The 21838-nt window shown below is 35.1% G+C and overlaps 1 protein-coding gene across 8 annotated transcripts in view; it reads left to right on the forward strand.

Moving 5' to 3' along the window:
- The window catches only part of SMAD5 (SMAD family member 5), a 53972-nt gene extending 32886 nt beyond the window's left edge, over window positions 1–21086 (forward strand). For 2 of the 8 annotated variants that reach the window (XM_082379709.1, XM_082379710.1), the window contains exons 5-7: window positions 8167–8388; window positions 10204–10460; window positions 11895–16969. In XM_082379709.1, the coding sequence (XP_082235835.1) occupies window positions 8167–8388; window positions 10204–10460; window positions 11895–12038 (623 nt within the window). In that variant the 3' untranslated portion in view covers window positions 12039–16969. Of the gene's footprint in view, window positions 1–8166; window positions 8389–10203; window positions 10461–11894; window positions 16970–20033 lie in introns of those variants that run through there. The other 6 variants (XM_082379712.1, XM_082379713.1, XM_082379715.1 and 3 more) reach the window with 6 other exon arrangements.
- The last annotated feature ends 752 nt before the right edge of the window (window positions 21087–21838 follow it).

The raw sequence follows: 21838 nt of genomic DNA on the forward strand, positions 1-21838 counted from the left end.
TCTTTGTTAAACATTTCTTGCATCTTCTCAATCTTAGCCTCCATTCTTTTTCCCAGGTCCTGGATCATCTTCACTATCATTATTCTGAATTCTTTCTCTGGAAGGTTGCCTATCTCCAATTCATTTAGTTGTTTTTCTGGGGTTTTATCGTGTTCCTTCATCTGGTACAAAGTCTTCTGCCTTTTCATTTTGTCTGCCTTTCTGTGAATGTGGTTTTCCTTCCACAGGCTGCAGAATTGTAGTTCTTGCTTCTGCTGTCTGCCCTCTGGTGGATGAGGCTATCTAGGAGGCTTGTAGAAGCTTCCTGATGGGAGGGACTGGTGGTGGGTAGAGCTGGGTGTTGCTCTGGTGGGCAGAGCTCAGTAACACTTTAATTTGCTTGTCTACTGATGGGTGGGGCTGGGTTCCCTCCCTGTTGGTTGTTTGGCCTGAGGTGGCCCAGCACTGGAGCCTACCTAGGTCTTTGGTGGGGCTAATGGCGGAGTCTGGGAGGGCCCACGCCGAGGAGTACTTCCCAGAACTTCTGCTGCCAGTGTCTTTGTCCCCACGGTACACCACAGCCACCCCTGCCTCTGCAGGAAACCCTCCAGCACTAGCAGGTAGGTCTGGTTCAGTCTCCCCTGGGGTCACTGCTCCTTCCCCTGGGTCCCGATGCACACACTACTTTGTGTGTGCCCTCCAAGAGTGGAGTCTCTATTTCCCCCAGTCCTGTCGAAGTCCTGCAATCAAATCCCACTAGCCATCAAAGTCTGATTCTCTAGGAATTCCTCCTCCCGTTGCTGGACCCCCAGGTTGGGAAGCCTGACGTGGGGCTCAGAGCCTTCACTCCAGTGGGTGGACTTCTGTAGTATAAGTGTTCTCCAGTTCGTGAGTCACCCACCCAGCAGTTATGGGATTTGATTTTATTGTGATTGCACCCCTCCTACCATCTCATTGCGGCTCCTCCTTTGTCTTTGGATGTGGGGTATCTTTTTTGGTGAGTTCCAGTGCCTTCCTGTCAGTGATTGTTCAGCAGTTAGTTGTGATTCCGGTGCTCTCGCAAGAGGGGGTGAGCTCATGTCCTTCTACTCCGCCATCTCGAACCAGTAATGATTTATATACCATAAAATTTATCCATTTTAAGTGTATGATTCGATGATTTTTAGTAAATGTATAAAGTTTTACACCATCACCACAATCTAGTTTTGGAACATTTTCATAACCCTTTAAAAATATCCCTTGTGCCTATTTGCAGTCTATCCCCTCCTATCCCCAGCTCCAGGAACCTTCTAATCTGTTTTCTGTACCTGTAGATTTGCCTTTTCCGAACTTTTCATATAAATAGAATCACAAAATGCGTTGTTTTCAAGATTCATCCATGTTGCACCATGTATCAATAATGTTCTTTTTTATTGCTGAACAGTATTTTATTGTATGGATATACCACATTTTGTTTACCCATTTATCTGTTGATGGACATTTGAATTGTTTCTAGTTTTTGGCTAGCATGAACATGCTGTAATCAACATTTGCAGATAGGTCTTTGTTTTTATTTTTCTGTATCACAGGGTAAATTTAAGGATTTAAGAGAAACTACCAAATTACTGTAAAGTGACAGCACCATTTTACATTTTTACCAGTACCATATGAGGGTTCTAGTTTCTCCATATCCTCCTATCGCTTGTTATTGTTTATCTTTTTGATTATAGTTATTCTGATGGGTGTAAAGTGGTGTCTCATTTGTTTTAATTTGTATTTCCCTAATGAGTAATGATTTTGAACATTTTTAATGTACCTAGCCATTCATGTATCTTCTTTGGCTTATTTAAATCTTTTGCCTTATTTTTATAATTGGGTTGTTTGTCTTATTGTTGAGTTGTAAGAGTGCTGTATATATTTTGGATAGAAGTCCTTTGTTTGTCTTATTATTGAGTTTTAAGAGTTCTGTATATATTTTGGATAGAAGTCCTTTATCAGATATGTGATTTGCAAATATTTTCTCTCAATCTGTGGATTGTCTTTTCATTTTCTTAATGGTGTCTTTTGAAGCACAAAAGTTTTTAATTTTGATGAAGTTATCAGTTTTTTTATGGATTATGCTTTTGGTGTTACATCCAAAAAATCTTTGTCTATCCCAAGGTCATAAAAATTATTCTCCTGTGTTTTCTCCTAGAAGTTCTTTAGCTCTTATATTTAGGTCTATGATTCATTTTGAGTTAAGGTTTTTGTATGTTAACGTTCTAAATTCATCTTTGTGGAAGTAGATATCCAGTTAGTTCTAGCACTGTTTGTTGAAAAGAGTATCATTTCTCCACTGAATTGTCTTGGCATCTTTTTCAGAAATCAGTTGACTATAAATTTAAGAGTTTATTTCAGGACTCTCAATTTTGTTCATTGATCTGTATGTCTATACCTCACCGTCTTGATTACTAAAGTTTTATAGTAAGTTTTGAAAACAAGAAGTGTTAGTCCTCCAACTTTGTTCTTCTTTTTAAAAATTGTTTGGCAATTCTGCATTCTTTGCATATTTTCATATCATTTTAGTATCAGTTTGTCAATTTCTGTCTGCCACCAAAACTCTTCCTTGGACTTTGATAGCGGTCACATTGAATCTTTAAATCAACTTGGGGAGATTTGCTGTCCTCTTCTAGTACACAGACATGGAATGTCTCTCTTTTCTTTTCTTTTTAAATTTATTGCTAAGTGAGTGGAAGAATTTTTTAATTTCGAGTTTGGATTCTTCATTGGTAGATAGAAATAAAATTGATTGGATGAAGGCAGTCAAAAGGCACATACTTCCAGTTATAAGATAAATAAGTACTAGGGATATAACGTATAACATGATAAATGTAGTTAACACTGCTGTATGTTATATACGAAGTTGTTAAGAGAGTAAATCCTAAGAGTTCTCATCACAAGGAAAAAGTTTTTTTCTGTTTCTTTAATTTTGTGTCTGTATGAGATGATGGGTGTTCACTAAATTTACTGTGATAATTGTTTCATGATGTATGTAAGACAAATCATTATGCTGTATACCTTAAACTTATACAGTGCCATATGTCAATTGTATCTCAGTAAAACTGTATGAAAAAGACTTAAAAAAAGACTTGCGTCACCTGCATCTTTAATTGCTTTGCCAGTTTGAGCTGTAATTTTAGACATAATTTTTGCTACAAAGATTTAAAATATAAGAGCATTTTAACCACTCTAAAATTTAGAAATAGGAACTTGAGACAAATTAGATTTTTCTAATGGAAATGTTCTGAGCCTAAAGCCCTAAAGGAGAGTAAGGAAACCAGTTAACTTTAATTTAAATAATCAGGTCTTAAGTAGTGAATGAACCAAGTTCTTTTGTTAAATAACAACTGTATTAAATCCCTGAAAGGTTAGTTTCAAAATGGCATTAATGCAGTGGTTTCAGGTCTAATTAATGAAATAAATTTCTATTGATCACTATAAAAAAAAATTTTTTTTTAATTAAAAAAATACAGTTGATTTTTGTATATTAATCTTGTAACCTGCAACCTTGCTGAATTCATTTATTAGTTCTAGTGGTAGGTTTTTTGTGTGTGCATATGTGGATTCCTTAAGGTCTTTTAAATATAGGAGCATGTCATCCATGAATAAAGAACAGTATTTTTTTTTTTACTGTCCAATCTGAATGCGTTTAACTGCCCCTTCTCTCTTATTATTAAAGCGCATATATGAAAAACCTATAGCTATCATAATTAATGATAAAAAACTGAATTACTTTCCACCTATAATTGGGAGTAAGACAATGATGTCGGCTTTTATTACTTCTGTTCAGTATTGTTCTAGAGAGTCTAGCCAGCAAACTGTTAGTTCTCTTCTATTACTAGATTGAGAATTTTTACCATGAATGAATGTTGGATTTTGTCAAAAGCTTTTTCTGCATCTACTGAGATGATCATGTGAGTTTTTTGTTCTTTTTTTCTAGTAATAAGGTGTATTACATGAACTGATTTTCTGATGTTAAACCAACCTTGTATTCCTAGGATAAAACCCATGTGGTCATGGTGTATAATCCTTTTTTATATATTGCTTGGTTAGGTTTACTAATATTTTGTTGAGTATTTTTGCTTGTATATTCATGAGGGATATTGGTCTGTAATTTTCTTGTGATGTCTTTGTTTGGTATTGCTGTCAGGTAATAATGGCCTCACGGAATGAGTTGGGAAGTGTTCCCTCCTATTTTTGGAAGAGGTTTTGAAGTATTAGTATTATTTCTTCTTTAATTATGTGATGGAATTTACCAGTGAAGCCATTTTGGCTTGGACTTCTATTTGTGGGATGATTTTAAATAATTGATTCAGTTTCTTTAGTTATTATATTGATCTATTCAGAGTTTGTTTTTTCTTGAGTCAATTTTGGTAATTTGTGTCTTTCTGGGAATTTATCCATTTCATCTAAATTATCTAATTTGGCATAAAGTTTTTTGTAGTATCCTTTATAATCTTTCTAATTTCTGTAGGAGTTGGTAGTGATGTATTACTTCCTGATTTGGGTAGTTTGTGTCATGTTCTTTTTTTCTTGTTGGTTTAGTTAAGGGATTGTCAATTTTGTTTATCTTTTGAACGACAACTTTTCCCTCTTCCAATGAATTCCACTCTAATCTTTATTTCCTTCATTCTTCTTGCTTGGAAGAATGCAAGTGTACTTTTCTTTTTATAGTTTCTGAATCTTACATTATTAATTTCAGTTGTTTCTTTTCTAATATAGGTGTTAAAAACTATTTATTTCCCTCTAATCACACCTTTAACTGCATCCCATAAATTTTTATTTTTGTTTGTTTTTATTTTTATTCATTTTTGTTTGTTTTTATTTTTATTCAGTTAAAAATATTTTAAAATTTCCCTTGTGGTTTCTTCTTTGACCCATGGATTATTTAGTAGCATGTTAATCAATTTCCAAATATTTCAAGATTTCCCAAATTTCTTTTTGTTGTTGATTCCTAATTTAATTCTGTTGTGTGCTTTGAACATATTTAGTATGATTTCAGTTCTTTAAATTTGTTGAGACTTGTTTTATGCTTGTTTTTGTATAGCCTGTGACCTAAGAATGGTTTCTAGATTATTAAAGAATTGTTAAGAAGAAGAAGAATATATGACAGGTAGTATGTGGCCTGCAAAACCTAAGGTATTTGCATCCCACTTGGTCATGGTGTATAATCCTTTTTATATGTTGCTGGATTTGCCCATTTGGGTGGGCAGAAAAGGTTTGCCAACCCTTGGCAAAACATATAGTCTCTTTTAGACAATACTCCATGTGCCTTTGAAAAAATTGTGTATTCTGATGTCGTAGGGTGTCATAGGATCTCTGGATTTCAGTTAGATGAAGCTGGTCAGTAGTGTTCAGATCTTCTGTATCCTTGCTTATTTTCTTTCTAATTGTTCTATCAATTATTGAGAGTGGGAGATTGAAGTCCCCAGCTACTACTGTTGAATTATTTATTTCCACTTTTAGTTCTGTTAGTTTTTGCTTCTTGTACTTTGGGGGCTCTGTTGTGAACAATTCAGTAGCATTAAGTACATCCACAGTATTCTGCAAACCATCACTCCTATCCATTTTCAGAACTTTTTCATCATTTCAAATAGAACTCTGTACCTATTAAATAATGACTCCCCATTCCCCCTCACCTTACCCCCTTGGTAACTACCATTCTATAATTTACATTAGGATTCATTTTTTCTATTAACATTCTTTGGGTTGTAACAAATGAATAATGACATGTAGCCATCGTTATAGTATCATATAGAATAGTTTCACTGCCCTAAAAATCCTCTGTGCTCTGCCTGTTCATCCCTCCCTCTCTCCTAACCCCTGGCAACCACTGATCTTTTTATTGTCTCCATAGTTTGCCTTTTCCAGATGTCTTGTAATTGGAATCTTACAGTATGTAGCCTTTTCAGATTGGCTTCTTCACTTAGTAATATACATTTAAGTCCCCCACCAACCATGTCTTTTCATGGCTTGATAGCTCATTTCTTTTTAGAAATATTTTCAATATATTCCATTCTTATATTCTTATATTTTCAATATATTCCATTGTCTGGTGTACCACAGTTTATTTATCCATTCACCTATTGAAGGATATCTTGGTTGCTTTCAAGTTTTAGCAGTTATGAATAAAGCTTTCTATAAACATCTCTCTGCAGTTTTTGTTTGGACATAAGTTTTTGACTCCTTTAGGTAAATACTGAGGAACACATTTGCTGGATTGTATGGTAAAAGTTTGTTTAGTTTTGTAAGAGGTCAACAGACTGTCTTCCAAAGTGCCTGTACCATTTTACATTCTCACCAGCAGTGAATGAGAGTTTCTGTTGCTCCTCATCTTCACCAGTATTTGGTGTTATCAGTGCTTTGGATTTTGGTCATTCTAATGGTTGTGCAAATAGTGTCTCTTTGCAATTTTAATTTGCATTTTCCTGATGACATGTAATGTGGAGCATCTTTTTATATGTTTATTTGCCATGTGTATATCTTCTTCAGTGAGGTGTCTGTTCATGTCTTTGACCAGTCTTTCTCATTACCTTGTTCATTTTCTTGTTGAGTTTTAAGAGTTCTTTGTATATTTTGTGTAACAGTCCTTTACCAAATGTGTCTTTTGCAAATATATTCTCCCATTCTGTGGCTTGTCTTCTCATTCTTTTGACGGTGCCTTGGTGTTGTATCTAAAAAGCCATCACCATATTCAAGGTCATCTAGATATTCTCCTCTGCTATCTTCTAGAGTTTTATAGTTTTGTATCATAGGTCTGTGATCCATTTTTGAGGTAATTTTCATGAATAGTGTAAGATATTGTGTCTAGATTCATTTTTTTGCCTGTGAATGTCAGTTGTTCTTATTGTTGGAAAGACTGTCTTTTATCTATTATTGGGGAAGTAACCAAGATCCTTCATCAAAGATCAGTTAACTATATTTATGTGGATCTATCTCTGGGCTCTCTATTCTGTTCCTTTGATCTCTGTTCTTTTGCCAATACCACACTGTCTTGATTCCTGTAGCTTTATAGTGAGTCTTTAAGTTGGATAGTGTTAGTCTTCCAGTTTTGTTTTTCAATATTGTGTTGGCTGTTCTGGGTCTTTTGCCTCCTTATGTAAACTTTAGGATCAGTTTATCAATATCCACAAGATGATTTGTTGGGATTTTTATTGGGATTTCGTTGACTCTCTAGATCATGTTGGGAAGAACTGACATCTTGAGAATATAGAGGCTTCCTACACATGAACATGGACTATATCTCTATTTAGTTTTTCTTTGAATTCTTTCTTTAGAGTTTCATAGTTTCCTCATATAGATTTTATATCTATTTTGTTTGGTTTTTACCTAAATATTTCATTTTTTGAGTGCTGATATAAATGGTAATGAATTTTTAATTTCAAATTCTACTTGTTCATTACTGGTATAGGAAAGTGATTGACTTTAGTATATTAACCTTACATCTTGCAGCCTTGCTGTAAGTGCTTATCAGTTCTGGGAGTTTTTTTGTCAGTCATTTCAGATTTTCTGCATAGACAATCTTGTCATTTGTGAACAGACAGTTTTATGTCTTCCTTCTCGATCTGTATACCTTTTATTTCCTTTTCTTGTCTTAGTGCTTTAGCTAGGATTTCCAGTGTGTTGTTGTAAAGGAGTGGTGAGCACATCCTTGCCTTGTTACTGATCTTTGCAGAAAAGCTTCTAGTTTTTCACCATTGAGTATGATGTTAGCTGTAAGTTTTTTGTAAATGTTCTTTATATCAAGTTGAAGAAGTTCCCCTCTATTCCTAGTCTGCTAAGAGCCTTACTTAGTTTTTTAGTTCAGATTTTTGTTTAAAGTAATTTTACAGACACTGGTATAGTTAAGTCTTTCAGTTTGCTGAAACAGAGGTTTGTCATCTCAAATTTAAACCTGGATTAGATTCTGCTAGAAAAATAACTGTAAATGTGATGTTGCCTATCCGTGTATATGTATACTTTTGAAAATTGTTATGATCAAGGTATTTCTGATGTTTGTTTTTTTGAAAACAAACATACAAACAGACTGAAAGTCAGGAAGGACAGTGAGACAAGTGAAATATCTGAAAATTTTCTTTTTCATATAGTGCTTGGGTTGGGTTAAAGGAAACACAGAGTCTGGAGTTTCTGGTAATCATTAAACATTTTTTCTGTCTGGTTTGTTCACAGATGTTCAGCCTGTTGCCTATGAAGAGCCCAAACATTGGTGTTCAATTGTCTACTATGAATTAAACAATCGTGTTGGGGAAGCTTTTCATGCATCTTCTACTAGTGTGTTAGTAGATGGATTCACAGACCCTTCAAATAACAAAAGTAGATTCTGCTTGGGATTGTTGTCAAATGTTAATCGTAATTCAACAATTGAAAACACTAGGCGACATATTGGAAAAGGTAATTTTGTCATTTTCCTACATTCAGTTGAATTCAGTCATTTGTTGTGCTTGCTATGTAGTCTGCATTGTGTAAGGTTCTGGGGCATACAAAGAAGCTTAAGGCATGGTCCTGCCCTCAAGTTGCAGATGTTGAAGAATGTATTAAGTAAAGACAGACTTCTTTTCTTTATCCTACCTATTTTTTCTTCATAGTACTTAGGGTCTGAAATCGTACTATTCTGTGTTTATTTTTTAAATTTTCAGTCTTTTTGACTGAAATACAAGCTATACAGAAATTTGCATTGTTCACAACAAATCTTCAGCAACTAGAACGATGCCTGGCTCATAGTACATACACAAGAAATATTTGTAGAATATATGAATGCTAGTGAAGGATTAAAATTTTAAAATTATGATATTTGTGGAATATTTTGGGTTGATGACTTGAAAGAATTTCCATTATGTTGGAGGAGCAGGGTTACTGGTAGGAAATCCAGTTTGAATGACCTAAGTCTTCAGTGGCTTCACTGCCACATCTCCCACCTTTTAAATTCAGGTAACAGGGTTTTATTTATAATTCATCCTACAAGATAGTTGCCATAGCAAACAAGGAACTTTTCACATTGCAGTGAAATGTCTCACGTATCAAGTGGTCAGAAAGGAAACCTATCCCAGGTAGAGCTGTTTGCCTCTCTTTTAAGAAGTTTTGTTTTTACCACTTGCTACTTTTTGCTTCTTTGACTTGAGAAAGTCTTGGTCCAAATTAGGAACAAAAGGTAAAAAACTTTAATTGTAATATGATTTCTTATAGAAGAGATTCAGAAAAATAAATAACTTTAATTGTAATATGATTTCTTATAGAAGAGATTCAGAAAAATACTATGTCCAAAAATAAGTTGGAAAGAAAGTTTCCATCCTTTTTTGACTGAACTGTCAACTTGCCATGATTTTTTAGGTAACATGCCTCACTTCTATGCATTGATTTTTCATTCTGCAGTAGAATAATTTAACAGAAATCTACTTGGTGAATTCTTAAATTCTAGAATCGTTTTCCCCTTTTTTCCTAGTATGCAGTTCTAGGATCCTTTCTTCCACGGCTCATTTTTATTGGCCCAGAAGCAAAACATAGTTTTTAATGTCATAGCCTGAAACCAGTCTGTGACTCACATGTGTGTACTACGATGGTCTTTTTAGTACCATTTGCAGTAGAGAAAAGTTGGGAACAACTTCAGCTCTAGTATATAATTTGAATTTTTAAATATTGAACATTCATATATTATTTATATATTTTTTAAATACCCCAAACTTTTTTTTTAAAGGAAAGTAAAATAAATCTGCCATTTAAAGGCTTTTCCTATGACCTGAAATTACGTATGTGACTTAGCTTTTTTTTTTTTTTAAATGCTGCAGACCTTTCCGTTAGCAAAAAGAGTGCAAAACTTTTTGCCAAACAGCTATTCATGATGGTTGATAGCTCTAAGAATTCCTTTGAAAGGACTCATCATAAGGTGCTTTTTGGGGGATTTTTTTTTTTGCCATCGCTTTCTTTCATAGAGATGATAAATGATTGTTGGAAAAGAAAAAAAAACCCTGAGAACTGATAACCTAATATGCTGCCAACTTGAGGCTTAAGTCTTAGTTATTTGAGGATCATTTTAGATTTAGGCACATTAACCTCTTGATTATCTTTGGTGGCATAAGGCCATCTAGTGGTAGCTTCTGTCTGAAGACTTGCTATAGTTCAGTAGTTATTCTTGGTTGTACCTCATACAACTCCCTCGGTTTCATTATACTGCTTTGTTGAGTTTACTCTTGTAATGCCTGTCTTTTTAAGGTGTTCATCTGTACTATGTTGGTGGAGAGGTGTATGCAGAGTGCCTCAGTGACAGCAGCATATTTGTACAGAGTAGGAACTGCAACTTTCATCATGGCTTTCATCCTACCACTGTCTGTAAGATTCCCAGCAGCTGCAGCCTCAAAATTTTTAACAATCAGGAGTTTGCCCAGCTTCTGGCTCAGTCTGTCAACCATGGATTTGAGGCAGTATATGAGCTCACCAAAATGTGTACCATTCGAATGAGTTTTGTCAAGGTGAGTGGGTTGTGACCTGTAGCTTAATTTGAGTCACTGTAAATATGTATATTATATGTCTGTAGGTTATGATTTTAAAAAGTCTTTGTTAAATGAAAGGTACTATTTTTTACCTGATTTAATAGGTTTTTAAATAAAATTCTTTAATTTATAACTTAAACCACATGATTGGTCTAAGATTTTATTTTATAATCCAGACATTATAAAGTGCTCAATATTGATATTGAATAGGGGCTGAGTTTATAAAAGGATTTCAGTTAAAGGCTAAATTGCTAGAAAGCATTTAATATTAAAATTGCTTTTTAAGTTCCATAGCTTCAGCAGTTTCAATCATTATTAGATCCCATTAGGTTGACTTAAAGAATTCTTTACCATACTAAAATTATTTTCCTTGTTTTAAGCTCTGTTATTAAGGATTTGCAAAGTTCAAAGAACTTTTCAAATTTATCATTTGCTCTTGACCTAATTTTATTGGTATTCCAAATGACGTTGCATAAGCAAAATTTAGAAAGAGTTTTAGTGTTATACTTCAGCAACCTGTTCTGTACCTGCTTGTTCCTTAAGGATTTAGCCAAAGAAGAGCAATTGTCAAATGCTCTGTGTAGGTTTTTTTTCTTTTTGGCCCACAGCCCCACAGCCCAGTATTTTCTTGCTATAGGCTTTGTTATAGGCCTGTTTATGCAGCAGTTTATCAATAGCCCTGAAGGCATTTCCCTTGCCTTCTATAGAAACATGGCTTTTGCATATTCAATATAGTCTCCCAATCCACCCTCATCACAGCTGCTTACTTTTCCTGGGCCAGGACTACTGTAAGCAGTAAAGCAGAGAGCTAGATAAATTCAGGCAAATAGAAGTGAAAAAATTCTGTTTTACTCTTCGGAGTTTTAGGCTAAAGTGGTCCAGCTCAATTCATCCCAGTAATTTCCCATCTTAAAGGATAATGATATGTGACCGCCACTTTAATTACATTTGTATGCATTGATCAGATTTACAACGCCTTATCTGATGTTTGAAAAAAACCCTGAAAATCAAAAACTTTTTGTTTACAAAATCTGATGTGAACTTACATGAGGCTATATTTGAGTTTTATTTATCCCATTAAGAGAGAATAGCTCACTGCAGAAATATTAATATTTTAATTATGAGGTATTGCACCATTATTAACTTCCTAAAAGTAAAAAAAAAAAAGAATTCTGAAACATATCTTGCTCCAAGGGTTTCTATTAAGGGATTATATGTTATTATAATGATGCAGCTATTGTGTTGCTTTTAATTTCATGGTGAATGCTAAGATTGGTTTTGTGATAGTTTTTCCTTTAGTTATGTCTGTATATCTCTACTGTTAAAGTTTATTTTTGTTAGTGTGTTGAAATTGGTTTTGACTGGTTGACAGTTTAAAAAGTGGCTTGCCATATTATCTGTTCATTTTCATAGGGCTGGGGAGCAGAATATCACCGGCAAGATGTTACCAGCACCCCATGTTGGATTGAGATTCATCTTCATGGGCCTCTTCAGTGGCTGGATAAAGTCCTCACTCAGATGGGCTCCCCTCTAAACCCCATTTCTTCTGTTTCATAGTGCAGAAGTATTCTTTTCCAGTTATATTATTAGTGGACTTGTTTTAATTTTAGGGAAAATTTCAGTACAGATACTGTGAGCTTACATGGAAAACAGATATTACAGCTTATTTTTTTTCTACATAATTGTGACCAATACATTTGTTTTTGTGATGAATCAACATCTGTTTGTATTCATGTTCATGTGATTAACTCTCAAAAGTGTTGTGAAAGATGCAGAGTGAGTATTGTGCCCCAGTTCAGAAGTTTGGCATTGATCTTAAACTGGAACATACTTTTGCCTTATTGTCCCCTCAGTTTTTTTATTTGTTAAATTTTTTTGGAAAAGTAATACATCACATGATGAAAATTATAACAGTATAAGAAGGTGTTCAATGAGAGTCTTCCGTTCTATTCTTGATTCTCCAGAAGCTGTACTTTTACCAGTTTCTTAGTCCCACCAACTTTAAAAAAGTATAATTCATTGTTTTATAAAAGCATATGGTAGGGGCTTAAAAGAAACTATAAAAAAAAAAGTCTTTTATTTGAAGGAACACTATGCACTGCTCTAACAGGTAGTGTTCAGTAAAAGCCAAGTGATAGTTTTCTAAGTTCATAAAATTTACATTTAATACAGCTAAATGTTGGTCAGTGCATTGTGACTTCACTCAATATTATCTTTTGTAAAATATTTCCTTTTTTAAAAAAAACTTATTGCAAACAACAGATCTCCAGTATATGTCATTTACTCAAATCTGTCATAAGTACTACTTTATAGCTAGTGACAGTGCATGCACGGCCTTGTTCAGCTGTGTTTGCTGCTTTTGGCCAATGTTGCAAGAACTCTAATTTTGACATGCATTAATCTTTTATTTTGCACTTTGATGGGTGACAGTTTTTAGAGTAACCTTTTGTGAAACACACTCAAGCGACTTGGACTTAGATGTTCATCCTTGCTTCCTTGGTACCCCTTTTGTATTAAACACTGCAATTTATAGATTACAGTTATAGGAAGTTATACTTTTTCTAGCTTTTGTTGTATTTTCAACCTAGATTATAAGACTGTTATTCTGTAGCTCCAATTGAAGGTGCCTTTTTAATTCCCTGCAGGATGATATTAACATTGAAAAATCATGTACTTCATCCCATTGCTCTTACTTGCGTCTGTTTCCTCATGCGAGGACCTGTGTCCTGTATCCATAGGAGCCTCTTCAGTCTGGCCCCAAGGATGAGGCCACCTGTCTGATGCTTAAATGAATTGAGCTAGCTGATTTGAAAACATTCACATATCAAAGAATACAGACTATTCTCTCAGTTACCATGGGTGCTCTTTTTCCATTTTTTTTAGCACCTATGTGGATACTAGTCTCCACAGTCCTCAGGGAGGAAAGACATGAAAACTCTAAAATACTCATTTAATCAGTCAAGCTTAAGGGCTTTGAGTAAAGGACTCTTAACCTCTTTTTCTAGGGAGCAGTCAAATGGACACTTAGTTATGGCATGAAGAACAAATACATTTTTTTGGAAAAAAAACCACCTAACTTACCTATTAGAAGAAGCTTATTTTCCAGTGCCTTTTAAAAATATGTGGAGCCATGTCAGTCTTCTGTTTAAAATGTTAGTTTCATTTGACTTTCTACTTTGCCCTTTCTGCTCTTACGAGGGAAAAAAATGCATTTTTTGAGGAAAGGAGAATGCAGTTCCTTTTGTTTTCCATAACATTATTTATTGCTTTTATAAAGTGCAGCCAATGGATGGTTTTAGTTCTCTCAGATGAAGTGCCATATGTGTTTCAGCTCACAGTCCTTTGCTAACTAAAAGGAAACTTTCTGACAGTCACCTGAGCCTTAAACGTAAGTTTTACATGACATGCATTCTCAATCTTCCAGAATTGTGTCAGCCACACAAAAGAGGATTATTTGCTTAGTGATAGAACTTAGCTATTTACATCATTCTTTTACTTAGCAGGCTCATGGCACAATCTTTGGAACAAATTTGTAGAAAAACTACCTAGGTTGACTGGCAGATACATGTAATCAACTTCAGTGGGCTTGAACTGGTGGAAACTATTTAATTGTTTTATTGATGCTTACAACTGAGTTAATTAAAAATTGTTTTTATTCATGCAACAGCCTTTAGAGTTAGCAAGATTTTATGTGATTGGCTTTTTCTGTGTTTTCTCTAAGGAGCTGTGTCTCATGAATGACAGTACTGAAGCTATTAACTGGTAAGAGTTTCATGTAGAAGTATAATAAGCCTGTTGTATTTCCAAAAAGTTGTTAACTCTACACCCCTGGGTTTTATATGAAAACTTCATTCAATCCAGCTGGTCCTGTAACTCCTGAGGATGCTCATCAGTACAGGAATGGATGGGAAATAAAAATTAGCCAGTGACATTAAAAAAACAAAGTAAAATTCTACCAATGAAAAAAGCACCTCTGAAGGAAACCATTTCATAAAATTACAGTTTTAAGCTTTTATTTAATCTCCAGAATGGTTTATAGTCAAATTTATGAAAACGTCATCACAACCAGAATAATTACATTTTATAGCATGTACAACATTTAAATAAATATATGCCAGCTGAAAAGACAGAGTCTGGGAATAATAAAATTACAACCAGTTTGGTAAATGCAAAAAGAGGAATAGAATCAAAATTAATCTCAGTAATGTATTAAAGCAACAAAAAGATACTGACTGGAAAAAAATAATTTAAGAGGTGCATTTGACTAATATCTCTACATAAGTACCTGGCTTACGTTATGGAATATAAACTAGTAGGCATGTTACTGATCTACTGAAGTGAACTTTTTTTCTTTAGAGAAAATTTAAGGAAGACATCAATCTAAATGTCAAATATATATATCAGACTATAAATCACCTTTTACATTTTCTTGTTATATAAGTAAACTATCAATATGATAATAGAATTGTCTGGGTTTCTGAGGTGAAATCCACAGTAAGATTGTCAATAGGTAGTTCAATAAGTTATACTTAATAGTATGGAAAGAGGGTGTAGCTATTTTATACTTTTCATAACATTTGAGAGTAAGACATTCTTTTAGGATGTAAAATGATGAGTAAGTATTCAGATCTGAAATCTATTGTTAAGATAAGGACTGGGGCTCACATTATATAACCTTCAGTATTATCGTAGAGTACCTGTGGGAAACAGTTCCCCTGTAATGGTGTTCTTTTAAAGGAGAAAGTTTATACAAAAATGAAATCATGCCAGTAGCAGAGAAACTCTAATTTCAAGTTTGATAGTACCTGTTTAAGTGTTGTATTTCTATTACAGAGAGCATCTAATATACCATTTTAGTTCCATTTCTTTATACTTTTTCTAGTTGCTTGCTTAATATTACTTTGGATCATTATCACTCTCCCACTTAAAATATATTAATATCTTTTATACTTTCTGAAGAAGGAGAAATCTTTTGATAATTATTAAATTCAGCTTCCAATGATGATTTAAATTTTGGACCTATTAACTTTTAAGAGGCTCAGAGCTCTTCCTTGTCTTATTAGTTAAATCCTCACTTAATCTCTCTGGTAGGAATTATGACTGTGTGTCCTCATTATACCCATCAGCTAGATAAGCAAGAAACTTTTAAGGTAGTAGATAGCCTGGTGGTTTTAGAAGTGTTTGGTGATTTTTATTGGCGGGAGTTTTCCTAAGTATTGGTTTATGGGCATCTCCTCAGATATTCAGTAGCGCAGCTTTTTGGGTGGTAATCTCAGGTTTGATGCCTGTTTCCCCTGGAGAGTAGCATTTTCCTCATTAAAAGAGGTGGGACTGGGGAGGTTTACTTCTCACAGAAGATGCATGTATGGAGAGAGAACTTGAGGCATTTCTTCTGCGTAAACAATTCTATTCAATACCTGCTAAACAGAAACTTAGCTAGTTCTTTGTAATTCACTGGATTGAAGTTTAGCACGTCCTAATTACAAGAGGTAAGAGTATTTGTCAAGCCTTTGTTATATTGGATTTTTCATAATAGAAACTTCTCTTCTAAAATGCAGTTATTATAATTGAAGTGTTACCCTAAAATTGGATGATTTACAAAAACCAATGAGAAGGACTTTACATATCAATTTTTTTAAAACAATAAGAGCTTATGCTGTAATATTTGCTGGTAGCAATTGCTGTAGAACAAGTGTTGAGTTGTTTTGTTGAAAAGATCTAGTCTCAGAGCAGGATTCTTCTGTTATTTGTGACAGAGTGAAAAAGCTTTGTGTGGTTCTCGTCCAAATAATTCACGTCTTAAAATTCCTAAAATCGTCATAAACCATTGTCTTTTAAGGATTTATTTGAAGATAACTGTTTTTTAAAAGTTTGAAATTTTGTGTAGAGGTAGATTTTTTTTTACCCCATTGATAGGTAGTGCCTTCTTAATACTAGCTGGTGTTAGCTATAACAAAACTCCAGTGAGGCCAAACAATCCCAAGTAAAGAAGAAATCTTTTAGAGTCAAATTTGCCCTTCTAATACCATTGGAGATGATGTTGCTTTGATTTATTCATAAAGTATTTTAACTGTAGGGACTCTTGGAGATAATAGTTGGGCAAGTGCTTTTCTTTTCAACGTGGTTGGTTAAAGTTGCATTTTGAAAATCACTTGTTAAAATTGGGTAGGACTGTAATCATGAAAACTGGGTATTTGTATGTAATCCTGCCCATGTTCTCTTAAAAAGATATTTCATATGCAGATGATAAAGACCAAATCACTGGCTGCACTCTAGGTCTGCTTCTTACTTGTACTTGTTCTCCTTCTGTTTATGTTGTAGAAAATGAAAGTCTAGCAACATGCTTCAATTCTGTTATCTTTTTGATACTTATAAAAATGTATTAGGTTTTACTATATTGTGCTTTTCAAAGCCATAACTCTTAAGAACTTTGTTTTTGGATATTGTTTGCTAATACTTTATTTTAATAAATCTCAAAATCTGCTTAATGTGTGTTTTTGTTTGTTTTGGGGGCTATTCTTTTTTGATTTAACATGTTTCATTGAGTGAAGTTATAAAAAAGGATGAGATTATCAGTTGCTGTGATCGGCTGTGTTATCTGTTTGTGCACTAGTGAGAGAAAATGAATATACTAGGCCTTTCCACCCAGCATGAGGTTTGCTCAGAATGATCAGTATGTTTCTATTCTGTTTATAAGAGAGTTGATGTGTTTTTCTTTGTTAGTTTAGTTTTGTTTTGAAAAAGGATTTGAATCTAGAGTCTGGGGTTTTTTAGTTTAACCACTAATTTCCCTTCTCTAGCTCTATCTAAAATTAGAGGTCTTGACCAGATGATTGAGAGAATAGTTGTTAGCAGAGCTGGCTTTGGAGTCTGCTTGCCTGCATTTGGGTCCTGGACCTCAGAGCTTCCTTAACTCTGTGCCCTTAGGCTTAACCACTCTGTGCCTCAGTTTCCAGATCTGTAAAGTAAAAGTCTACTTGTAGGATTTGGGGGAAGATTAAATAAAGTAATACAAATAAAGTACTTAGTGCCCGCCACATCAGAGCTCTTTTATTATGGTTATTATCATAACCATCATCTCTTACCTTTCTGCTGCTTCTTTGAATCAGAGGAATTATTTCTGATGCTACTTGACCTTAGTAGATTAATCCTTGATTACCCGCTTTGCGAATTAGCCTTGTTTTTCTTAATTTTCTCCTTTTAAAAAAAGTTCAAAATCACAGATAAGTTTTGTCATCCCCACCAAGTGCCTGCCTACTTTTACCACCTTCTGTGTTGTATATACAAGAAATACAAACTTATTCTAATTAGAAGGGGATGGTGAAAATCCATGTGTCCCCACTAGAAAAACCCAAACTAAATATTTTAACCTGAAAGAATAAATATAAAAGCTCTTATTATTCTCTATAGAGAAAAGGCTTCATCAAAAGAAACCGCATCTGCAAATCAGTTTCTTCTTATGCTTTTTTTTTTTTATTTCAAGTGTAAGGCATTTAGTAAGGTATTTAGTAGCAACTTCACTGTTTTAGAAGCATACTTTAAAAACATTTGTTCTGGCAAAAGATTTCAGTGAACAGTGAGAGGTACTGTTGGCTTCTCTCAGATTTAAGATAACTAGTTTTCAAATTGCCATAGCCAAAACAGTTCAGGTGACAGGGATCAATTGTGACATCTGTTTCAATTTTCTTTTAGACACAAGAACTCAATGGCTAATGCTATTCCATATTACAGCAGTTTTGATGCAATTCATATTTTATAAATATTTATAAGAAGGCTATCAGCGGGCTATAAGAAAGTATTTTCCCCCCATTTAACATTTTAAATATTACTGTGTTTTTTGTTGTTGAATTTGTAAGCCTATTTTAATAAACTGACTTTTGTTAAAAAAAAAAAAAAGTCCTGTGTTCTTTTGGTCTAAATAACTTTTTATGGTTGTATTTTAAACGGGCTATAGGGAAAATATAAAGAAGAGTTTTTGGCACCTTGCTTAACCATCTCCATCTTAAAGTATGTTGCATGGGGGTGGAAGGAGGATTTAGTTTGGTGGTTAAGATTATTGTATTATCAATATTGTTTCAAGTGGATGTGTGTATAGTTGCTGTGAGGAGTATTTCCTGAGGCAGTTTTTGATGTTTGGGATGGATTTTGAAAGCCTTCTTATCCTTTTTCTTAATCTCTTACCCCTTTCCTGTCACCTTTTATTTCATTTTAAATAATAGTTTTATCTGAGATAAATGCTGAGAATTTTAATAGTACAGGAAAGTATGAACTAAAAATCCCAAACCAATAGTGAACCACTAAACATCTGTGCATGTATCCTTCTAAACTATTCAGGTAGTCATTCTACATCAGTCCTTTCCTTTTTTTGACAAGAATTTAGCTGATTATGGGTGAAGCTATAGCTCCTTTTTTGAAAGGGTTCTAAGAGAAATTGGTTTGGTTCCAAAGTGTTTCTTGAATTCTGTATCCCCAAGAGAGCATTGTCCTCTGAGCTGTCTCTTATTTTGTTGAATGGCAGACCTTTCCAAAACATATTACATCAAGCTTAGCTCTCCAGATATTTTAATGAGACTGCTGAAGTGACAGAAGAAGCCAATTGGGATTAATCTGGGAAGGCTTTCAGAAAGAAGGAAAATAAGACTTTGGAAAAGAAGGAGAAAGAAAAAAAAGTTTTTCATTCTCCATAGCATTTATCACCATCCAACATCCTACATGTTTTATTTCTTTGCCCTGTTTATAGACTGTGTCATCTCATGGGAATGTAAGCTGTGGCCAGATATGTGTTCCCACTGCTAGAACAGTTTTTGATATATTGTAAGCAGTCGAATATTTGTTGAATGAATGAGAGTACTGAAACCAGATATGATTTTTTTATACTAGAATTTAGCTTTAAATTATGTAATAAGACAATACTTAATTGAATGGATTGGAGCTCTGTACTTTATTAGATCTCTTTATTACCCACCTCATAGGAGAAGAAAGGGGGAAACTCAACTAAGAACATTCATATTTATTCTTTCTCTTTGAGCTTTTGGACCTTTGCCCCAAAGTTATCAGGCTCCTGGATTGTTGCTTAGAGAACCTACAAAATTAACAGGCAACTTGGAGCTTTAACCTGTTGACATTTAATATTTTCCCAGAGAATCGAAAGGGCACAGTTTCCTTGATGTATTTGACAAGAGAAAATAACAACAACAAAAAAGTGTGCTTTTTAGTTCATAGCTTACAGGGGCAGCAGTGTTAAGAACCCCGTAGTTTGATTTTAGTGCCCTGGTTTAGATTCCATAATATCACCCCCAACTGTTGTGCCTGAGGGTCAGGCCTTTAATTGCATTCAGGTGGGGCACCCTACGCAGTGCCTTTGAGAAACAGAACAGTGACCTGTGTTTGTACTTCAGAATAAAAGATTAATTTTGCTGAAGAGTGCGTGTGTGATTGTGGGGGAAGAAAAAGCAGAGGAGGGTTTGAAGGGCTATGCAGACATTAGTTAAGATTAATGGTAAACATCCCTTGGTTGTCTTTTCTTTACATAAAGTTCTGTGAATTTTACAGAATTTGTTTAGGCCAAGTTAGTGATGGCAGTGAAGGTGAAGATGATGAATGCAAGTACAAACTCGTTATGTATGAACAGGAAGCCTGCAAAGATGATCTTCATATGAAAAGAAAGGTGCTGTCCTTTTACTGTCTGTTTAATAAACTGCTAGAAGTTTACCATACCCATTTTCTCTCTCCTTAATCGTTGATCACCTCTGTCCAGCTGCATACCACATTTCCCAGCCTCCCTTTCAGCTGTGGCTGGTCATGCGACTAAGCTCTGACCATTGGCATAATAGCAGAAATGATACGTGTCATTGTGGCATACTGCTCCACAGAGGAACCCTCTTGGTTTTTTCCCCTTCCTTGTGGCTAGAATGCAGATAGGATGGCAGGGACTAGAGTAGCCACCTCAAAGTGGACACGGGAGCCAAGGGACGAGGGTGACAGAGTTGTGCTACTCTTGGAAGGTTATGTGGAAAAGAAACTTGGAGGTGGGGAGTGCTCTTTGTTGTAACAGTCAGGCTGTAACCTGGTGAGCCCTTACTTGCTTCTTCACTTACTCTCACCAGACCTTTATTGCGTGCTTACTGCAAGTCAGGCTTCAGGCTCGGCAGCAGAGCTGTCGCAGGGAGTCATTCCTGTCCTCATGGAAAGCGAAACTATAAACACAGTTTAGTGGTTTCAGTCTCTATCTAGTTAGGGTTATTTGATCAGTTTTGGAGGGTGGAGGAGGGGCAGAAATGGAGAATCAAGGAGACTTTAAAAAATAGGCTCGGGGCTTCCCTGGTGGTGCAGTGGTTGAGAATCTGCCTGCCAATGCGGGGGACACGGGTTCGGGCCCTGGTCTGGGAGGATCCCACGTGCCGCGGAGCGACTAGGCCCGTGAGCCACAATTACTGAGCCTGCGCGTCTGGAGCCTGTGCTCCGCAACAAGAGAGGCCGCGATGGTGAGAGGCCCGCGCACCGCGATGAAGAGGGGCCCCCACTTGCCGCAACTAGAGAAAGCCCTCGCACAGAAACGAAGACCCAACACAGTCAAAAATAAAAATTAATTAATTAATTAATTAATTAATTAAAAAAAAAATAGGCTCTGCTCCTGTTTTTCCGAATATCTGGATTTTTTTCTGGTTCTGCGTGAGCAGTATCAGGTTGTTCATTCATTTAACTAATATTTGAGGGCCTATTAGATGTCAGGCTGAGGATAAACTGAATAAAACAAAAATACTTTCTCTCAAGCAGCTTCATTCCGGCTGATGGAGACACAAAATAAGACAAATAAAATATATAGGGTAGTGGTAAGTTCTAAGAAGAAAAAGTATGAAAGGAAGATTTGAAATGTCAGGGGTGGGAGGAGGAAGATGGCTGAAGGTTTAGATCCAGAAACCAGAGACGGTCTCATTGAGAAGGAAATCTGTGATCAAAGTCCAAGAAGAGGTGAGGGAGTCAGTATGTGAAGTAGTGATTTAGTTGATTCTTAGTCAAGGCAATTCAGAAAGCATATGAATGACATGGTAAAGATTTCAGCTTCCCTGCAGGAAAAGGAGTAATTCAAGCAGAAATAGCTAAAGGTACAAACTTTTAAATTGCATGTTCTTTAGTCTCTGCAGGATACGATAATAACTGAAGTGTTACACAGATGGAGACAAGAAATGTCAGTTGCTAACAACTTTGTGGATTACCACCTCCAGGAAACAGGCCAGTTGGAGGCCCAATCAATAAGGAGCGTTCAACTCAGTATTTCATCTGATGCAAGTTTAGTTTAAGGCAGCAAATCAAAGGTGAAGTGTTCGGATGAAGAACCCACAGGCAAGAGTTTACCT

This window comes from Balaenoptera borealis, assembly GCF_965194805.1.
Source record: "Balaenoptera borealis genome assembly, chromosome: 2".
Lineage (NCBI taxonomy): Eukaryota > Metazoa > Chordata > Mammalia > Artiodactyla > Balaenopteridae > Balaenoptera > Balaenoptera borealis.